This window comes from Perognathus longimembris, chromosome 21, assembly GCF_023159225.1.
Source record: "Perognathus longimembris pacificus isolate PPM17 chromosome 21, ASM2315922v1, whole genome shotgun sequence".
Classification (NCBI taxonomy): domain Eukaryota; kingdom Metazoa; phylum Chordata; class Mammalia; order Rodentia; family Heteromyidae; genus Perognathus; species Perognathus longimembris.
The window spans coordinates 31,012,211-31,031,573 of NC_063181.1; the positions used below are offsets into that span (position 1 = coordinate 31,012,211).

The window sequence follows — 19,363 nt, forward strand, 5'->3', positions numbered from 1 at the left end:
GCCAGAAATGACTGCAGATTGGCAGTTGGTTACTGGACAGGACATGATGGAATTCTGTGCCTTAAACTAGGTGAATGATACTTCTCCGCGGCACAAGGTGGATGCATTATTCAATTATTCAGGCAGAAGCATGCGTGTGCATGTGTGCGTGTGTGTGCACATGCGTGCGTGTGATGTGTGTATGTGTATGTATTAGTGTGCTAGTACTGGGGCTTAAACTCAAGGCCTAGGCATTGTCCCCTGGCTTTTTCACTCAAGGCTGGTACTCTATCACTTGAGTCACAGCTCTACTTCCAGATTTTTGGTGATTAATTGGAGATAAGAATCTCACAGGCTTTCCTGCTCAGGCTGGCTTTGAACACATGCTCCTCAGATCTCACCCTCCTGAGTAGCTAGGATTAAAGGCTTGTGCTAGTAGCCCAGATAGTGAAATGGTGAGGGAGAGTGTGTTCACAGCTGGAGCCAGGAGGAGGAGGAGGAGATGAAGATGGGTACTCTGCTCCCCGCTCTTGCTATCCCCTCATTCATATCCCAGTTGTGCTCTAATTGAACCCCAGAGGAGGGCAGTCCACCTGATATGCCCAATGAAGGCTTAGACAAGCACAAGCATCCTGATGCTGATTGCCCAGGCCTGAAGCAGTGGTGGTGGATTTATGGGCCTCCCATCACTAAAGCATGTCCCATTTCACTCTCGTTGCTTGGAGACAACCAGAGAGAAGGGGCTTCCCACAGGCCCATGTCTGCTGCTCTGTGGCATGAGAGTGAAGCTTTGAACTCTAAAGACAGAATGTAGAGCCAGGGGTCATGTTGTAGACTCTCCTTTGTCCATTCTTGCTTCTCTATTTGCCAGCAGAGGCTTTTGAGACCCTCTAAGCATCAGTTTCAGCTTTGCTTTCCTCCCAGAACTGCCTCTGCATTCACCCACTAGCCTCCCATGCTCTACCAAAGAACCTACTCCAGGGCGGCCCTGGGGTCCAGGCTGCCTTGGGCATGGCCGCTGTCCAGAGGCTTGGCTCCATGATGGGAAGAGAGGCAATCTGATTGCCCTATACTCTACAGTCCTCATATCAGGCCCCCATGGCCTGAACTAAGCAAAAACCAAGAGAACTAGGAGTTTTTCATGCCTTGGTTCACAGAAAACTCAGTGCAAAATCAGCATCCAAGTACAGTTCTCAACAAGCCAGGGGTTTCACACATTTTCCTCCCTCTGCCACAGACTTCCCCATTTCCTGGGGTAGAAGGCTGATTGGACATTCAGCATGTGCCTGGCACTGTACTAAAGGCTGGGGTTACAGGGATATGTTAGAAAAAACAAGTACAGGTCTTTGCTCTTCTAACACTCATGGGTATATAACATTTATCCCAAAGCCAGCAGGTTTAAACAATAGACATGAGTGCTATGATGATTGTGCCAGTACCCCGAGCACAGGGAGAAGCTCGTCAATCAGACCAGGGATGGAGGAGTGAAGTGATGGGCAGCGAGACACTCAGGTATGACTGCCTGGAGGAGGCGATGCTTTGAGGAATCAATGGGTTTGCCAGATAAAATACAGGACACCTGGTAAATGTGAATTTCAGAAAAATATTTTTTAGTGTAACTATATCCCAAATAGTATGTGGGATATACTTAGGCAATCCATTTTTTCTCATTGCCTATCTGCAATTCACATTTTACTGGGCATCCTATATTATTTGCTAAATCAGAAAACTGTGTGAGTGGGGTTTATATAAAGGCAGTGGAGGGCATCATAGAGAAAACCACAGGTAAAGGTGGACAGCAAACAGGTGAGCGGGGCTGGGAAAACGTAAGCATTTCCCTGAGACTGAAGCCTGGCGTTGTGAGAGATGAAACCAGTGGGGCTTCGTGTGACAAGGCCTTGACTTCCTCCTGCAGCATGGGCTCCAAACGGCAGGCACCCAAGGTGTGAAGGTCTGAATCAGAAATACCGTCCTCCTTTCTTTCTTTTTTTTTTTTTTTTGGCCTGTCCTGGGCCTTGGACTCAGGGCCTGAGCACTGTCCCTGGCTTCCTTTTGCTCAAGGCTAGCACTCTGCCACTTGAGCCACAGCGCCACTTCTGGCCGTTTTCTGTATATGTGGTGCTGGGGAATCGAACCCAGGGCCTCATGTATACGAGGCAAGCTCTCTTGCCACTAGGCCATATCCCCAGCCCCCGTCCTCCTTTCTTGAAGATAGTAACGTACTCACAGTGTATGTGCTTATAAATAAATGATATTCATGAATAAATAAAACTTCCTTTTTTTTTTTTTTTGGCCAGTCCTGGGCCTTGGACTCAGGGCCTGAGCACTGTCCCTGGCTTCTTCCCGCTCAAGGCTAGCACTCTGCCACTTGAGCAACAGCGCCGCTTCTGGCCATTTTCTGTATATGTGGTGCTGGGGAATCGAACCTAGGGCCTCGTGTATCCGAGGCAGGCACTCTTGCCACTAGGCTATATCCCCAGCCCTAAATAAAACTTCTTAATTCCAGTTTAACAAAGCCTCCTCTGAGGAGTGAGGTAGCTGTGCCCATTTGGGCAGAGAGGCAGAGCCGTTGGCCATAACTCGCTATCCAGGGTGTGAGGAATGCCGCTTTTGAGAGGTCACTGCTGCGGGTAACTAAGGGGAGGCACTCATTTTGGGCAGATACTTTGAGCCATGAGAGAGCCCTCCTCAGGAAGTGTAGAACATTCTAGTGGATTGCCTCACTGAGGAAATAGGAGAAGCAGAAGGGTCCCATGGCGGCAATGGGGGTGACCAGCCATGCCACATCAAGAATGGCACGGAAGGGCATGTGCTTGGGGAGGAGGTAGGGTGGGGCTTGGCCTTCTATTCTAATTGCTAAAGATTCTTTCCTGCCCTTTTCAAATAAGGCTAAATTTTAAGAGCCAAGGGCTTGAGATTGATGGCTCATGCGTAGATGTGGATAGGAACTTCATCAGAGCAAGAACCTCACTTCAGGGTATCTGCATCGGATAGTGTTTGAAGATTTCAGTGTGCCCTTAGATGCTGGGAATTTATGCTTTATTTCAGAGGGGAAGCAAAATAAGTGATGCGAGTTCTCCTTTAGAGATGAAACCTGAAGGGAGCGCAGTGGAATGAGTTCCTTGGGAGCCCCCGCCTGTTAGGCTGGAACCGAGGCTGGGTCTGTGTTTTCTGACTTTTTGTCAGGAGGCTTTTCTCTGCCTTGTACCGGATCCACCACTGGCCAGCCCTGCGCAGGCGTCCCTCCAGTCTTCTCAGGGCTGCTGGAGGACGGAGAGAAAGCTAAGTGTGTCTTTGGAGAGTGTCCTAAAAACCCTGGCACAGGGGAAGGGCATGGGCTGGGAGGGAGGGGAGCTCCTTCTCTCCCAGGTTTAAACTCTGTGTGTGGGACAAGCCCACCAGGTAGGCACCTGGGAGGCCCCTCAGTGACCCTGCTTGGCCTGGCAGTCAGCTTTGAGCATGGGGAGACTGACTAATGCCTCCTTAAGCTAGTGCTATGAAGCAACAGGGAATGCATTTCCAATTTTCATGTACAGGCATCTGGAGGTGTGAGGAAATCAAGAACTTCTTTGAAATGAGGAATGATTTAAATCTTTATGTCTCCTATGTTCATTTAAACCACTGGAGCTAGGAGGGAGTCACAGGCTTCTCCTGGCCCAGAATTCTCCTAGTCAGGCACTCTAGTTTCTGGGAGTGTGGGAGGGTAATAGCAAGCTAAAAGAGCCTTTGTTCTAGAGCATTCTCCTGTGCGCATACACACATTCACACACATACACACACACACACACACACTTGCCATCACAGAAATGGAGATTGGAATTCGATCTAAAAGGACTGGACAACATGAGAAAGGACACAGTATGTCTTTTGCATCTCTGAAACAGAAAGAAGATTCCAGTTGCTCAGCAGTGTGTAAAGTGAACTGCAGTGAGTCTCCAGCCTTCCCCATGTGGATGGACATCTATCAGTGAAAGGAGACTCAAGATCTTCCTTGCTAGCTGAGCCTTGGAAGGAGTCAAAAATGTAGTGGGTTTAGGACTTTGGGGTATACTAATACTGACACTTTCTATTTGACTTGGAGCAACTCTGTAGCAGGGTGGCTACTGGGAGGAATGTAGTGTGGATTGGGTATTTGGGGTGACCATAATCAATGTGGATGACCAGACATAAACAAAATTCTCCCACAAGTGGATATTGTGAGGTTGGCTCCTCATGAGCAGAATTTTATTAGTGACCCAAGTCCTGAATACGGATCCAAGTCTTCCTGTCATTTGTGACAAATGTACAAACATGAGTGAGGTTTTAGCTAAGTATGGATTTCAAGTTGAGACGATGTTATCTACAAACATGGAATCTCCAATCAGTGAGTAAACAGACACATTTGGCTTGGGACTTAGGGCAGGCCAGAGGAGAGAGAAGGACCCCCTACCAACAGCATTTTCCCCTAAATGACCTTTGAATTCAAACTCAGTTGCCTGATCTCTTGCTGTCTAGGCTCTGTGGGGAATGTATACCTTAGCTCCCCAGGCTGAGCATTGTCAGCTGCTATGGGATTAACCCTTGGCCATCCAAGCCTTGCTCTACCTTCTTGTTTCCTCATCCTGCCTCCTTGGCTTCGGGCAGCTTTTATTGGTCTGGAAAGGAGAGAGCATTGGGTGACCTGAAGATGCCTCCTACATTGCTCTGTGAACTTGTAACCTCATGTGGCCACACAGCTTTAAAAAAGTAACCCCGAGTTGGGTGTGGGTGGCTCACCCCTGTAGGCTCAGCTGCCCAGGAGGTTGAGAGCTGGAGATTGTGGTTCAAAGCCAGCTCAAGCAGAGAGTCTGTGAGACATTTTTCTCTAATCAACTAGCAAAAAAACTTAGAGTAGTCATGTGACTCAAGTGGTAGAGCATTAGTCTTGAGCAAAAATAGTGCAGGGACAGTGACCAGGCCCTGAGATCAAGCCCTAGTACCAGTGCGCATGCGCACGCACACATACGCGCGCGCGCACACACACACACCCCCCTCAGAGAGTCCTGGTTCTTCACAAACTAGGAAGTTTTATTTGGAATCTGTCCATCAAAAAATTAGGCCTGCAGAGTCTAAAGCAAGCTTCTCTAGTGCTTTTAAAACAAGCTGGCCCAGTAAGACAGTACTTCCTAGAGTCCAAGGCTGTGGTCCTGTTGCCAAATGGGTGACAGCACATTGCTCAGATGGGAATTTAGCATCCTTGGCATGGCTTCACCCACACTTAAGGACCCAGGGAACATGACTGCTTGTTGTCTCATGCCCACGCGCCTCACTCTCTGGAACTTAGTCCACCTTCTCCATAATAGTTGAAACATATAAAGATTTCTCGGGATCTGGGAGGTTGTAGGTGACAATTAGACTTCTCTTCCTGGATGCTAACTGAAACTGGTGAGCTAGTGCAATACTAGTGTGAAACTAGTGAACTAGGGTGATGCTGCTCATGAGGGACCTGTGATTTTGACTTGAGGTTCTTGGACTGGGTCTGAATGTGGCACATGTGCTTGAGCAATGGCCTTCATATTCACAGAGGCCATGCTGATAAGTTTCCACATGTTTTTAATATTTCAGCTTTCTGCACCATAGGCACGTCAATGTGTATTACGCATGTGCACAGCTAGACGTGCTGTTGGTCAGCCAGGACTTGAGTGGTCTTTTAAATTTTTATTAAAAAAATTAATCTCTCCTCCCCAAAGTAAAACTTTTTATTGTGTGTGCTAGTACCTGGGCTTGAGCTTAGAGCCTAGGTATCTTTTAATGTTTTCACTCAATGTCTCCACCATCTAAGCCAAGAAGTTTCTGGCTTTTGTGTGTGTGTGTGTATGGTTAATTGGCAATGAGTCTCATGGAATTTCCTGTTCAGGCTGACTTCAAACTGCTATTGTCATATCTCAGCCTCCAGAGTAGATAGGATTACAGGAGTGAGCCACCTGTGCCTGGTTCTTAACGCAACTGAGGTCACACTGGTGCACAGCTTCTAAGGTTAACACAGTCATGAGCAACATTTCCTATAAGGAGCCACTTTGACCTAGTGCCTAGGTGGCATTAAGGACCACCTTTGTGCCACTTGGATACAAACTGCAGTGTGGACACCACAAACAAACCCAAGTACCACCTTCCTGACCACTGTGTAGTTCCTAGTGAGCTCGAGAGCCATCAGTTATTACCCATTAGCACACAGAACAGAACCATGGGGAGGGGGGCGGCTAGTCTGGTGTGTTGTTGCTTGAAATTAGGGGGGGAAAAAAGAAAAAAAAGTCAGTTGGGCACTGATGGCTCACACCTGTAATCCTAGGCCACTCAGGAAGCAAAGCCACTCAGACCTTTATCTCAAATGAACCAGGAAAAAGTTGAAAGTGGAGCCGTGGGTCCGAAGGCCAGCCTTGAGTGGAAAGGCTACGGGACTGAGCCAAGGCCCTGAATTCAAGTTCCTACCCTCCCTCACCGACACCCCCCCCCCCCGTCCTCATAATTTCGTGAAATCTGTTCCTTGCTTTCTTTCAAATTGGCCCGAATTAGCTACAGTGTCAAACCTTCTCTTTCTCTGTTCCACACGTCTGGCCACTCCTCCACCGCGTCTTTCCTTCGTGTTAATTTCTTTCTTGGTTTTCTTTATTTACTTGTTATTATTGCTTTTTAAGGGGTGTTGACCTGTGTCTAGCTCAGTAAACCAAACCCCCTCGTCCAGGGAGGCGATTGGTTAATTGCGGGGCTGACTGACCGGGTAATGACTGTGGCTCGCGGCAGGCGGGAGCTGATTGGCTGCGCGGGCGGCTCCGCGGCTCGGCCACCCGAGCACCGCGCACTCCAATCCGGCTACGTCGGGAGTAGGAGCCGCGCGCTCGCCCGCAGCCCGCCGCCGCGCCTCCGCCAGCGGACGGCACCGGGGCCCCGCGCCTCGCCCCGCTCCAGCGCGAGCTCCCTCGGCGGCTCCCGGGCAGGCCGTGGGCTGCCACTCGCGGGAGACCGAGCCGCAGCGCGCGGTCGCGGAGCCCGACCGGGCCGGGGGGCTGCGCCTTTTGTCCCTTGGAGATTGCTGGAGTTGGCGGCGGGACGCGGGCGTGAGGGCAGCGCAGGCAGCCCCGACGTCGCGGGAGCGAGTGCGGGGAGCCGGCATGAGCGGCGGGCGCAGCGCGGGGGGCCGCCCCGGGGCCGCCGGGGGGCTGCTGCTGGCGCTGGCCGCCGGGCTCCTGGCCGGGGCTTCGGCCAGCGAGTACGACTACGTGAGCTTCCAGTCGGACATCGGCTCGTACCAGAGCGGGCGCTTCTACACCAAGCCGCCGCAGTGCGTGGACATCCCGGCCGACCTGAGGCTGTGCCACAACGTGGGCTACAAGAAGATGGTGCTGCCCAACCTGCTGGAGCACGAGACCATGGCCGAGGTGAAGCAGCAGGCCAGCAGCTGGGTGCCCCTGCTCAACAAGAACTGCCACATGGGCACGCAGGTCTTCCTCTGCTCGCTCTTCGCGCCCGTCTGCCTGGACCGGCCCATCTACCCGTGCCGCTGGCTCTGCGAGGCCGTGCGCGACTCCTGCGAGCCCGTCATGCAGTTCTTCGGCTTCTACTGGCCCGAGATGCTCAAGTGCGACAAGTTCCCCGAGGGGGACGTCTGCATCGCCATGACGCCGCCCAACGCCACCGAGGCGTCCCGGCCCCAAGGTAAGGAACGGGGGACCCACGCGCGCTCCCTCCCCGCTCTGCGCGAGCGCCCGGGCTTCCACGCCCCAAGGTAAGGAACGGGGGACCCACGCGCGCTCCCTCCCCGCTCTGCGCGCGGGGACCGGGCCAGTGCCCGGGTTTCCACGCCCCAAGGTAAGGAACGGGGGACCCACGCGCGCTCCCTCCCCGCTCTGCGCCCGGTCCGCGGGCCGCTCGCGACCACCGCGGGCACCGGGCGAGCGCCCGGGCGACCACAACCCCGTCTCGTCCCGCGCGGCAGGGCAGAAGCGCTGCCAGACGTGGCCCGCAAGGTGTGTGGACGATGGAAAGTCCCCCGTGTGCTCTGCGCCTCTCGCGCCCCCGGCGCCCCGCGATGGTGCGTGGAAGCGGCTGGGCGCCCCCGCTGGGGCGCAGGCCCGGGCCGCTCCCGGGAGCTGCGCTTCCAGGGGTCCAGGCTCGCCTTTCCCACACCTGAAACAAAGTCCCGCGCGTAAAGAAAAGGTGCGTTCTCCTTGCTGGATTTGTTTAGCACCGCACTGAGAGATTCCCATAGGAAACCCCAGAAAACCAAGCGAAGAGCACGCCCACAGGGGAGCAGGCTGTGCCCGTCGACTTGTTGTTGTTGTTGTTTGTTTGTTTTCAATACCTCTAGGTCGAGCGGCGGCTGCAGAACTGGCTGCGGGAATAAAAAGTTTACAAACGGCGGACATGTGTATTTTTTGAACTCACAGTTGTGAGATCGGGAGATTTGGGGGGTGGAAAATCTCCGCACTGTATCTTTGCATGCCCCTCCCCTCGCTCATTCACACAAATCCGCAGGTAATTAGAAAGATAAAAATGTAATTAGCGTTTTGTTTATCTCTTCCAGTGGGGGTAGCAACCTGCAAATTGGACTTTGCAAATTTCTAATAGCCCTGGACTGGAGGTGCCTCTTCAGGCCCCTCCTATTTAAGAGGCAATTAAAGAGTGAGGAGGGAAGAAAAGCTGGAAACCAGAAAACTCACCACCAGCTCAGTCTGGTAGCTTGCTTTTATAGGAGTGAATTCAGCCTTGAGTTCTTCCAAAGCCGGGATAGGGCCCAGAGACATGCAGGGAATCTGGGCAGGAGGCTGTGATCCAGGTTTTCTGCAGTGGTGTGTGTGTGTGTGTGTGTGTGTGTGTGTGTGTGTGTGTGTGTGTCTGTGTGTCTGTGTGTGTGTGTCTGTGTGTGTGTGTGTGAGAGAGAGAGAGACAGAGAGAGATAGAGAGACACAGAGAGACAGAGAGAGAGACAGAGAGAGGGGGTTTACCCCTTTTCTTTAATTTGTTGATGGTCAAAAGAGGGCTGGGCAGTCACTTGCCCTTGCCCCATCCAAGTGACCATGGAGGTACTTGTGGGCATCAGGGAGCTCTCTGGATACCCCTGCTTACATTAGGGGGAACACCAGTCTCTGGGACCCACACTGCATGGCCTGTCTAGGCCTTGGGTGGTTTGTGGCAGTAGCCTTCTATTTGCAGTGTTCCTTGGCTCTCAGAATGCACTTCCCTGAAGCTGCTGTGCTTTGGGAGGGAGAGGGGTGCATTCACTCCCCCGAGGTGATCCCGTGGTGTAGTGCAGGTGTGGCGCCATCTCCTCAGTCTTCCTTCTCTTGGTCCTGGCTGCTGGTCAGCCAGGCTCTGCCCAGAGGCCATATCCAATCTTCTTTGTACCGGGGCCACTCTTGAGGGTCTGTCACTGTTCCCCTTTTCTGGGACCATTCATTGGTTGGCATAAAGAGGAGATCTCTGGGGAAACAGTCTTATGGTAAGTTGGTGCCCCAGGGGACCCTGCAAGGCTCTACCTGCCCACTGTGTGAGAGAGAGAGTGTGTGTGTGTGTGTGTGTGTGTGTGTGTGTGTGTGTTTAGGGGGCAGGCAGAGACATATCAGGCCACGGGTCCTCGGAAGCTTACGGCCAGTACTTTAGGATACTTCTTATTACATATATTACTCTTACTTGCTTTTCCTCTATCCTTTGCATTCTTCGGCATTAAAACCAAGCTTTCAAAACAATGTCAATCTTTGCATACACTAAGTAGTTTCTTTTATTTTTTCTCAAATTTTTATTATCAAACTGATGGACAGAGAGAGTAGTTTCTGTTCATGTTTGGGCACCTTGAATTTGAAGCATATTGGGCAGCCCTTATAGGCTTCATAGTGAGAAACGAGTCAAAAGCCATTTCCCCAAAGGCAGATGCCTGGGCTACAGGGGCTTCTGTTACAGGAGAGGCAGTCACTTCTTTTCCAGGAAAGTGATTTCTAAATCTTGCTTCTACATTAGACCAGTCCAAGAAATTGTTTTTCCCCTTTCTTGCCAGGTTTAATGATGGGAGTGGTAGGAACAAGCCTGTGTAGTGTTTAGTGCAGTTGTGTGGTTAGTCATGTTGTGTTTTAAACTTGCCTGGATGTTTTGGGTACCGCTTGCAGAGGCCATCATGCCCCCCCTATTTCTCCTAGCTCCTTCTGTAGGGTCCCTCTCTGCTACTCAGTGGTCTGGCCAGGGAAGATCTGGTGATCTGGTGTGTGTGTGTGTGTGTGTGTGTGTGTGTGTGTATTAAATGTTTGTATGCATATATTAGAAAGAAACCTTGTGTGTGAGACAGATTTTGTATATATGTGGGAGAGATCATGTGTGTGAGCGATCTTGTATATGTATGTATGAGATCTTTGTGTGTGAGATCTTGTACATGAGAGAAAGACCTTGTGTGTGTAGGTGTGTGTGCGAGTTCTTGTGTGGGGGAGAGATCTCACATATATGGGCGAGAGACATTTGTGTGTGAGAAAGATCTAATGGTGTAAAACAGATACTGCTTGTGAGAGAGAGCTCTCATGTATGTGTGTGTGAGAAATATCTGTGTGTGAGAGAGGAGAGAAGGGATGTGTGTTTGTTATGTGTTAGTTTTGAGTGGGTTAAAGGTCTTGTGTGCATGTGTATGTATACTCATACAATAATTATACTCATACAATAATACTCATGCAATAATTTTAAAAAACTTTTAAAAAGTAACATAATCCTGATTCAAATCTTTGCTTTCTCCTCTACTCTCCTTTAAATATTTGTAAAATATGAATATTAACATTATCCCAAGCTTTTTAGCTTTTGTTCATATACTCTAAGCATTGTTGAGAATATACCTCACAACTGTAGATTTGTTCCCTTCTCAGAGGAGCTAGGCTGGATGTCCCTGGCACAGCAGCCTGTGGGGGCCCCCCACCCACACAGGAGCACAGATAAATACTGCCTTACACATTCTACTTCCTTTTTCCAGCTAATACTTCTCAGAGCTGGGTCTGGCTGGGAGAAGATGGAGGCTAGGAAGAGCCATGTTGAAGTCTCATAGCTCCCAGTAGGGAGTTCTTGCTACAGAGCGTCCTTAACATCCAGAGGAAATCCATGCCCCTAAGAAAAACCTTTATGGGGCTGCCAACAGGATCCGAAGGAGATGTAGTGAGTGTGTATGGAAGGTTCCTAGGATGCTTGGCTTTATATTCACATGGCTCTGACTTGGGCCAATCTTATATTCCTAGAACCTTGAGGTGTGATAACTTCTACTTACAAAAACAAAAGCAAACACAAAACCAAGGAAACAAAGAAAACCTGAAAGCACACTTCACTCTCCAGGTGGCGGTCAGGTGATCCTTTCCATGTTGCAGCATTTCTTGCCCCCTTTTCTCTCCTTGGAAACAAGGACTGTGATGGAAAATTCTAGGTAAGGGTTTTCTTTGGTCATAAAAGTTCTGGGTGCAAAGTATAGTCCCAACATTCAGCCTAAAGGCAGTCATGCCAACCTCTGGAGTGCGGTTCTTGCTGCCCCAAGAATCTGAAAGGTGTTTGGATCTGGATACACTGTAAAAGTGACAGCTAAATCTGTGAGGCCAGGGGCAGGGCCTCTGCTAGGCCTTACAGGAGAAGGTCTGGGGAGAGGGTCTATCCTGAGTGGGGCAGTGTCCTGGGTGGGCGGTGCAGCTCTCTCCTTTCCTACCTTGGCGAAGAGCCATAGAGGAGTTCATGGGGAGGGAAAGGATGTTAAGTTAGAACCACAGGAAGAAGAAGAGGATAAACAAGAGGTGCTTAGCTCACCAAACTTGGTTGGGTCTGTCCTGCCTTCTAGCCCCTTGGTGTGCATCTTAGGCAATTGTCCTGTGCTCTTTTGTTGCAGCCCAGCTCAGCCTCCTCTGTGTGTGTGTGTGTGTGTGTGTGTGTGTGTGTGTGTGTATGTGTGTCTACTTTTTAAAGAGTATGTGGGGCTTTTCTGGGTCCTTGATGAGCACCAACTTTAACAGATGAGTAGAAGGAAGAAGAGGTGGTGGTGGTGGAGGGGGAGGAGGAGGCCAGCCATGACAAGACACTTCCATTGGCCCCGGAGGACTCTAGCCACATGTGCTCTCTGCCCTTCTGTACGAAAGGAGGACCTCTTACCCCCTCCCCCAGCTCCAGCAGCACTTTAGCTTGTGGGAGGCCCCTGGTTCTGGCTTCAGATGTCTCCTCCCCTGGGGCCTAGCCACCTCCCAGTGGCCTGCCTGCCTGTCTGCAGTCACCTCTTCAAAGCCCCTCCCAGTCCCTTCTGAAAGAGCCTTTAAGGCCCCCTCCCCTTCCAGCTCTGTCCTCCCATTTGGTGGCCCATCCCACACCCCCACTGGGATGCTGGCTTTCTGCTCCATCAGGCCACTGCTGCCATGGGCCTTGAGGGCTCTGGGGCTGAAACGGATGAGTCTGCTTTTCTCCTGGCTTCTAGAAAGCTTGTCAGATGATGAGCCAATTGCTTAGTTGTCTGCAGGTGGGAAGGGGGGCAGGAATGGGACACAGTTATTTAAAAAAAAGGGGGGGAAGGACAGGAAAGAAAGATGAATTGTTGTTTATAAGCCAGCTTTTACTAGGGACTCACGGCAGCCTTGACTGCATCTACTTTTTGCAGTGGTAGTTCAATTAACTGTGCTGTATTCAGCATCGCTAGATCAATACTTTTCTTTTCTTTTTTTTTTTTTTACAACAAATAATCTAATTTCTTTATTGTTGTTTTAGAGGTGATATACAGGGGGTTACCTTTACATACATCAGGTAATATATAAACTCCCTTCCTTGTGCGTCGTATCATCTTTTCCCTCGTTCTCCTCTATTCCCTCCTGCCATCTCGGCCCACGAGTGGCACTGTTCACTTTCATCAATTCCAGTGCAGCCGGGGGGCTCTGCTGCTGCACCTTTTCACTCATTCTCCATTGATTCTGTGCCCTCCCCCCACCTTCCCTCAGATGTGCACGTGTATAGAATACAGTCATCAGAAAATGAGACAAATTAAGGAAAGATCCTCTGTTTCCTTATCTTTGGAGTTCATTTCACTGTGTATATTATTTTACATACCTATGAAGAGGTGCTTGGGCATCACAACTTGGTGATTTTTCACTGAAGACTAAACTCTTTTGGTCTCATTATATGTGAGTGTCTAGAATCCTGTATAATTTGTCATATCCTAAATTGGACTTCTGCATATCAGGGAGAACATGTGCTGTTTTAGACCAATGCTTTTCAAGGAGCCATTCCCCTACTTTGGACCCTGGGTTTAAGGACCCTTCTTTCTTGATTTGCAGGACATCCTCCAGAAATTCTAGAAGACCTGTAGCTACTTTGCCTGGTCCTCAAGCCAGTTTCTTCCCTAGTGCTCTCCAGCCCCATAATTTACAACTTCTGCTTCTTTCTCTTTTTCTTCTTAGGTACAACCGTGTGTCCCCCGTGTGACAACGAATTGAAATCTGAAGCGATCATTGAGCATCTTTGTGCCAGCGAGTTTGGTAAGTCTGCATTCTTGGCCACTTCTGGGGCCTTCCCTGGGGTGTGTCTCCAGCGAAACACAGTGCGCCTCAATGGAGCTTTTCCTTCTCTGCCTCCTTCTTCTCCAGTTTCTGCTTTGCTCAGGCAGATGGAAGGCTCTGGACAGGTAGAGAGTAGACCAGTATGGGTCACTGTACATATTTTGGGGAACCCTCTTGTGTGGTGAACAGAGACAGATTTAGAGACAGGAAGCAGGAAACTCACCAAGTCTTCAGAACCCCTTCTCAGTGCTCCAGTGAAGCCTTGGTGGGCTCTTTCCTTGGGGTTCACTTTCACATTCACCCCTAGGAATCAGCCCTGCTCTACCCAGGGTGTCCTCTTAATAGGGGAGATTTCCATGCTTGGGATTTAAAGATGGGTGGGGGCAGTCAAGTTCTCCTAGGCAAAAGACATTGGCATCCCAAGAGTGGAATTTTCCTCCCTTCTCAGGGTTGAAAGAATTCCCATCAACACCTGCAGCTCCAGCAGCAGAGCTGGTCCAGGTCTGGGGGCCAGATCCAGGCATAGTCCTGCATAGGGACATTTGGAAGACCTAGTTCCAAACACCTTGGCATCTCTCCTCTGGGAAAAACAAACATGAATGGCATCATCTTGGAGGGCCAGCTTCTTCCTGCTGTCTCTGCTTTTCATGGATGCAGAGAAACAGCCCAGGACAGGGGAAGTTTACCAAAGGACAAGTTCAGCATGATGCTGAACAACACATTCCTCCTAATTTCTTCATTGTGTCCCTGAGGTAGGATTTCTTACAAAATTCTTACTAGGACAAACATAAAGGTAGGTAATGGGAGTCCTCAATCAGATGTGATAAAGTACAAGAAAGAGTACTAGTAAAGTCCCATGTCTGGGTGAGTCACATACATGTGGGAGCACACATGAGACAGAGGACATTGTACACCATGGCATGCACACACCCAGTGTTTGCAACAGAATGTAAGGTTGGAGAATTCAGATTGAGAGCTGACATCACAAAATGGAGTTTCTCTCCCTTCTCCCTCATTGCTCTGGGTTGAAAGAAAATTCCCATCAGCACCCACAACTCCAGAGAGCCTCAGGGGATTGTACCTTGGTTGTGGCTTTTATTTTGACATTAGGTGTCCCTGCCTGCCCCTTGGGTCTTGGAGGAGGATAATACCTCCAGGAAAAAGTTGGTCCCCAGCGCATTCTACTGCTGAGATTTGAGTCACACCCTTTCCTTGCTGACATTCCTTATTTTATTTTAAAAATAATTAATTATGTTTTTGAGACTTGCTCTGTTTTCCAGAGTGGCCTTGAACTTGTGGTTCTCCTGCTGTAGCCTACGGAGAGCTAGGATTACAGGTGTACACTACCGTGCCTGACTTATTAACATTCAAAATGAACTCAGAGTTGAAGACATCTGCAGTGATACATGTAGTCTGATTGTCCTTTCATGTAACTAATGGTCCTACCATTTCATTTACTTATCTTTCTTTCTGTGGTGTGTGTGGAATGGGGACGGGGGTCTGTGTATTGGTACTAGGGCTTGAACTCAGGACCTTGGTGCTATCCCTGAGCTTTTTCACTTATGGTTAGTACTTTACCACTTGAACGAGAGTTCCAGTTCTGGATTTTTGTTGGTTACTTGGTGATTAGAGTCTCATGGGCTTTGCTGCCTAGACTGTCCTCAAATTTTGATCCTCAGATCTTAGCCTCCTGAGTAGCTATGATTATAGGCATGAACATGAACCACTGGTACCTGGCTTAACATTTTCTTCATAATGTTCACACTTTTGTTGCATTGGGCTTCCCCAAACCGGGCTGAGTCAGGCAGGGCTCCTGCTCAATAGTCCGTGGGCACACAGTTGCATACTATCTCAGCAATAAGCTTTTCATCTATCAAGGTATAGTGGCTTCTTTCCCAAGCATACATTTGAACGTAGAGGAAACAAAGCCACAAATATATCTCTCCAGTATCCTGGCAAGAAGCCTTTTGTTACATGACTATGGCAGGAGAGTGAGCCCAGTTATGGATGAGATCCCAAAGGATAACTGAAGGACAAGTAAAGGGCTGCTCTTTGAATTTCATTCATCTTCAAACATGGCAAATCATAGCACTCACATTTAGAACTTGGCCCCCTGACATTTTCAAAATCCAGGAATCATATTTCTAGGGAAATTGGGAGGTCATGAATGCATTAGTGGGTGCTGCTTTGTGTTCATGTAACTTAATCAGGTTCAGCTCATTGGGGAGGAGTGACAGAGGCCCCTGGAAGCCAGTGTATGGAGGTGACTGGCAGGTGATGAATTTCCTGTCAGGAAACTCAAAATCCCATGTGTCTGATCATTTCTATGCATATATCCCTTTACTCAACATTTTTTGAGTACAAAACATGCCTCAATGCTATGGTCCCCAAATGCCTAGCTACAAGTTAAATTTTAAGTTTTTTAAAGTCTTTTAAGTCTTAACCAAACAGTAATCAGGGACTTGCTAGGTATTTATGACAGTTCATAACCCAGGCTGCAGATAGGGTTGTGGGAACTTAAGGCCAAAATTGGTGTTCTGAAGCTGAGCAAAGGTGCTCCATGAACTAGGTACTGGTGGTTCATTCCTAATCTGGAGGACTGCATGTAGAAGAGAGCCTGGGCTGAAAAACCTGGGAGACCATCTCTGGCATAACCAGCAAAAAGTTGAGCTGCAGGCATGGATCAAGTGGTAGAATACCAGCACCCACTGAGCCTAGCAAGGGTAAGGCTCTGAGTTCAAACTCTAGGACCTGACCAAAAAAGAAAAAAAGAAAAAGGAAAAAGAGAAGAAAAAAAGACCACCAGATCTTTAAGCTCAGAATCTTTGTCTGGAACTTACCAACTTACCAAGCCCAGTTGTCATCAAGTCTCCCTGTCTACCGAGGGTTTGTGACAGTTAAAATAGATACATTTCGTAGATCTTGGCTGAAGAGCTTGAATGCGTTTGACTTAGAATTTAGGGTAGTAGGCTAAAGAGGGCTCTGCTAACTCACCTGGGATGATGGACAATCTTCCTTTCCTCTTGCTGGGGAGCTACCAGGTACTGCGAACCAGAATGGTTAATGTGTGTGGTTAGCTCTGGACTGTGTCCAGAGCATTATTTCCTTCTTTAGCCCAGGCATTATTTCCTTCCTGGGGTCATAAGGTTCTCTGGGATCTTGGGACCATCCTATCAAGTCCTCTTTTTTGGTAAGTGAGGAGTCTGACATTTACCTAGAGTTTTTTCACTCACCTTGGGACTGCCTTTCCCGCCTCTGAGGCGATGAATGTGCTGAGAACTCACCATTGATGTATTTCCTCTGCAGAATGGGAAGATTGGGTGTGCTAGGCTGCTTTGATAGACACAAACTCTCTTAGGTTTGTGCTTGGGAGATTCTTTTCTGTGTATGTGCTAGTACTGCAGCTTGAACTCAGGGCCTTGTGCAGTTGCTTGGCGTTTTTGCTCAAGGATGATACTCTACTACTTGAGCTACACCTCTACTTCTTCCAGCTTTTTTCCCCTTTCTGGTTAATGGGAGATAAGAGTCAGATTTATCTGCCCAGATTGGCTTTGAACTGTGACCCTCAGATCTCAGCCTCCTGAGTAGCTGGGATTACAGGCATGAACCACCAGTGCTTGGCTTCTTATGAAAGTCTTAAAAAAAAACAGCACTTTGAATTCCCCTTCCCCCTCCCAGTTTCTCATCCCTTCTTAGGGGTTGAGCTTAGTGGTGTCTTTCTTAGGACCCTAGAGAAGGCAGCCTTCATTTTAAGTAAGCAAGGTAGTCAGCCACACGGGTGAGATTCAGTTAGGAAACACTGATATTTGGAAATAGAGACACAACAGAGAAGAACAAGAATGTTTGACCCCCCCGCAGCAGTGGCCTTGCAGGGGTTGGGGGGGGCATGGGTTACTGGAAGGCACTCTGTGAGCTCCAGAAAGAGGGAAGTGTGTTCCTTAGGGGTCGGCATGCATACCAGCCAGCACATTCTCAGATTTTCACAGTCGCTGTGTGGTGTGGGCATGCCCAGCCCATTTACTTTCTCCCTGGGCAGTGTGATTTTTCAGCCCTTTGGCAGGATTGTCTGGCCATTTGTCTTCTCTCTACCCCTGCGCTCTCTCTACCCCTCTGTTCAGGGCACATTTCTTTTCCCCAGCAGAGGAAAACAGCAGCAGCAGAGCCTGTGCACTGATGCTCAGAATGCAGCTGGATCAGCTTGGACCAAACACCCGATGTGGAAAGCCAAAAGTTAGATGGCGCAGTCTCGGGATTCAACATGGTGTCCAGCCTCCTGCTGTGCTTCAGTCAGGGTGCACAACTCTGCTTTTTGTTCTCTGCTTTTTCCTGCTATAGGGCAGCAGGGTTCCCTGTTGGCTTCTTGAACAGAATTTGCAAGCTGCCACACTAATCATCTTGCTGTTAACAGCTCCGTGCCCACAGCCCCCTTCACTGCCTCCTTCCAGCCTCCCAGGTTCGCTGACCTTAGGGATATGAAGATCAGATCTATAACTGCTTTGAGGTTAGAATCCTGCCACCAGCCACGTTCTGGAGCTGCTTCTCCAGTTCCTGTAGCCCCCGAAGCTTTCCTGGTAGACATTTTCTTGATGAAATATAGTGCTTTTGCTAAGGGAGACCGGCCCCTTTAGTTTTTTGAGCTCGAAAACTCATATGGTAACTTCCATAGTCCAGTATTTTCTTGCTGTGGAAAAGATTTCTTTGCCCCCAGACATTTTCCTTGCCTTCTGGAAGGACTTTCTTTTTATATATTCTATATATTTCCTCATCAAGAGAAAAAAAGAGCTGTACTTTGCATCTTAAAATTAGTCAAATAGGAAAGAAAAAAATCCACTTTAACAGCCAGCATTTGGGAGCATTTCCTAGCAGACATGTCCACTGGGGTCCTAGCACCTCCGCGCGCCTGTCTTCACTCTGCCTCACAGGTCTCTCAGGATACTTGGCTTAGCTGCTGTGTGAAAGACAGAGCCTCACTCTGCAGAGCAGCGTAACCTGCTCTCTTGCAAAAAGTAGGCTCAGGCTTTCCAAACCAAACCTTGCATTTCCTCTCAGGGACGAGGAGCTCCACTGCCAGCTCAGTAACTGAAGCTGCTGTAAGTTACTTGAGAACAAGCTCTGTGTCTCATGCTATATTTTACCTGATGGTAGATGCTGGAAAACTGTGAGATGCAGGATTTGATTTGCACCACTGACAAAGAAAACATACTTAATGCTAAATGTGAAGCAAATCTGAGTCTTATGGTGAACAAAACAAGGCTTATTTGTACCTAAATAGGCCCTGGCACAGTGTCTCATATGTGATAGGTATAAAATAAATTTGTCACAAGGGCATGTGAAGGACAGGACATGGCAGGGACTTGGACATTGGACTTCCTTGTTTGTAAAGGAGAGAACTCCTTTCCCAGTGAATATTGCATTTGTTTGTTAATTTCAAGGAAAACTGACTGCCCTGTTTGGGGTATTTCAGCGCTATGTGTATATATGAAAAACAGCCCTGACATCTAGCAATCTAGTTAGGTCAAAGTAAAATGAAATAGATAGGGAAGAAGGAATTACCACCCTGCCGTAGAGATGGTAGACTGCAAACAGTTGGGTCTTACAGTCTCTGAAGATCTATAAAATAACTGAGTACCATTGGCTTCTGCCTGCAAACTTAGCTAACTCCACAGGCTTGAGGATCACGATTCGAAGCCAGTCTGAGCAAGAAAGTTTTTAGGACTCTTATTTTCAATTAACTACCCAAAATCTGGAAGTAGAGTTGTGGCTCAAGTGGTAGTACACTAGCCTTGAGCAAAAGAAGCTCAGGGACAGTGCCTAGGCCCCAAGTTCAAGCCCCAGAACTGGCACACACAATTAAAAACACATACCCCTCCCATTAATCTGTGAATGTC

General features: G+C 48.9%; 1 protein-coding gene across 1 annotated transcript in view; it reads left to right on the forward strand.

Moving 5' to 3' along the window:
- Positions 1-6,816: 6,816 nt before the first annotated feature.
- The window catches only part of Sfrp1 (secreted frizzled related protein 1), a 46,158-nt gene continuing 33,611 nt past the window's right edge, over positions 6,817-19,363 (forward strand). The window contains exons 1-2 of the mRNA XM_048330643.1: positions 6,817-7,650; positions 13,377-13,454. Coding sequence (XP_048186600.1) covers positions 7,107-7,650; positions 13,377-13,454 — 622 coding nt within the window. The 5' untranslated portion in view covers positions 6,817-7,106. The remainder of the gene's footprint in view (positions 7,651-13,376; positions 13,455-19,363) is intronic.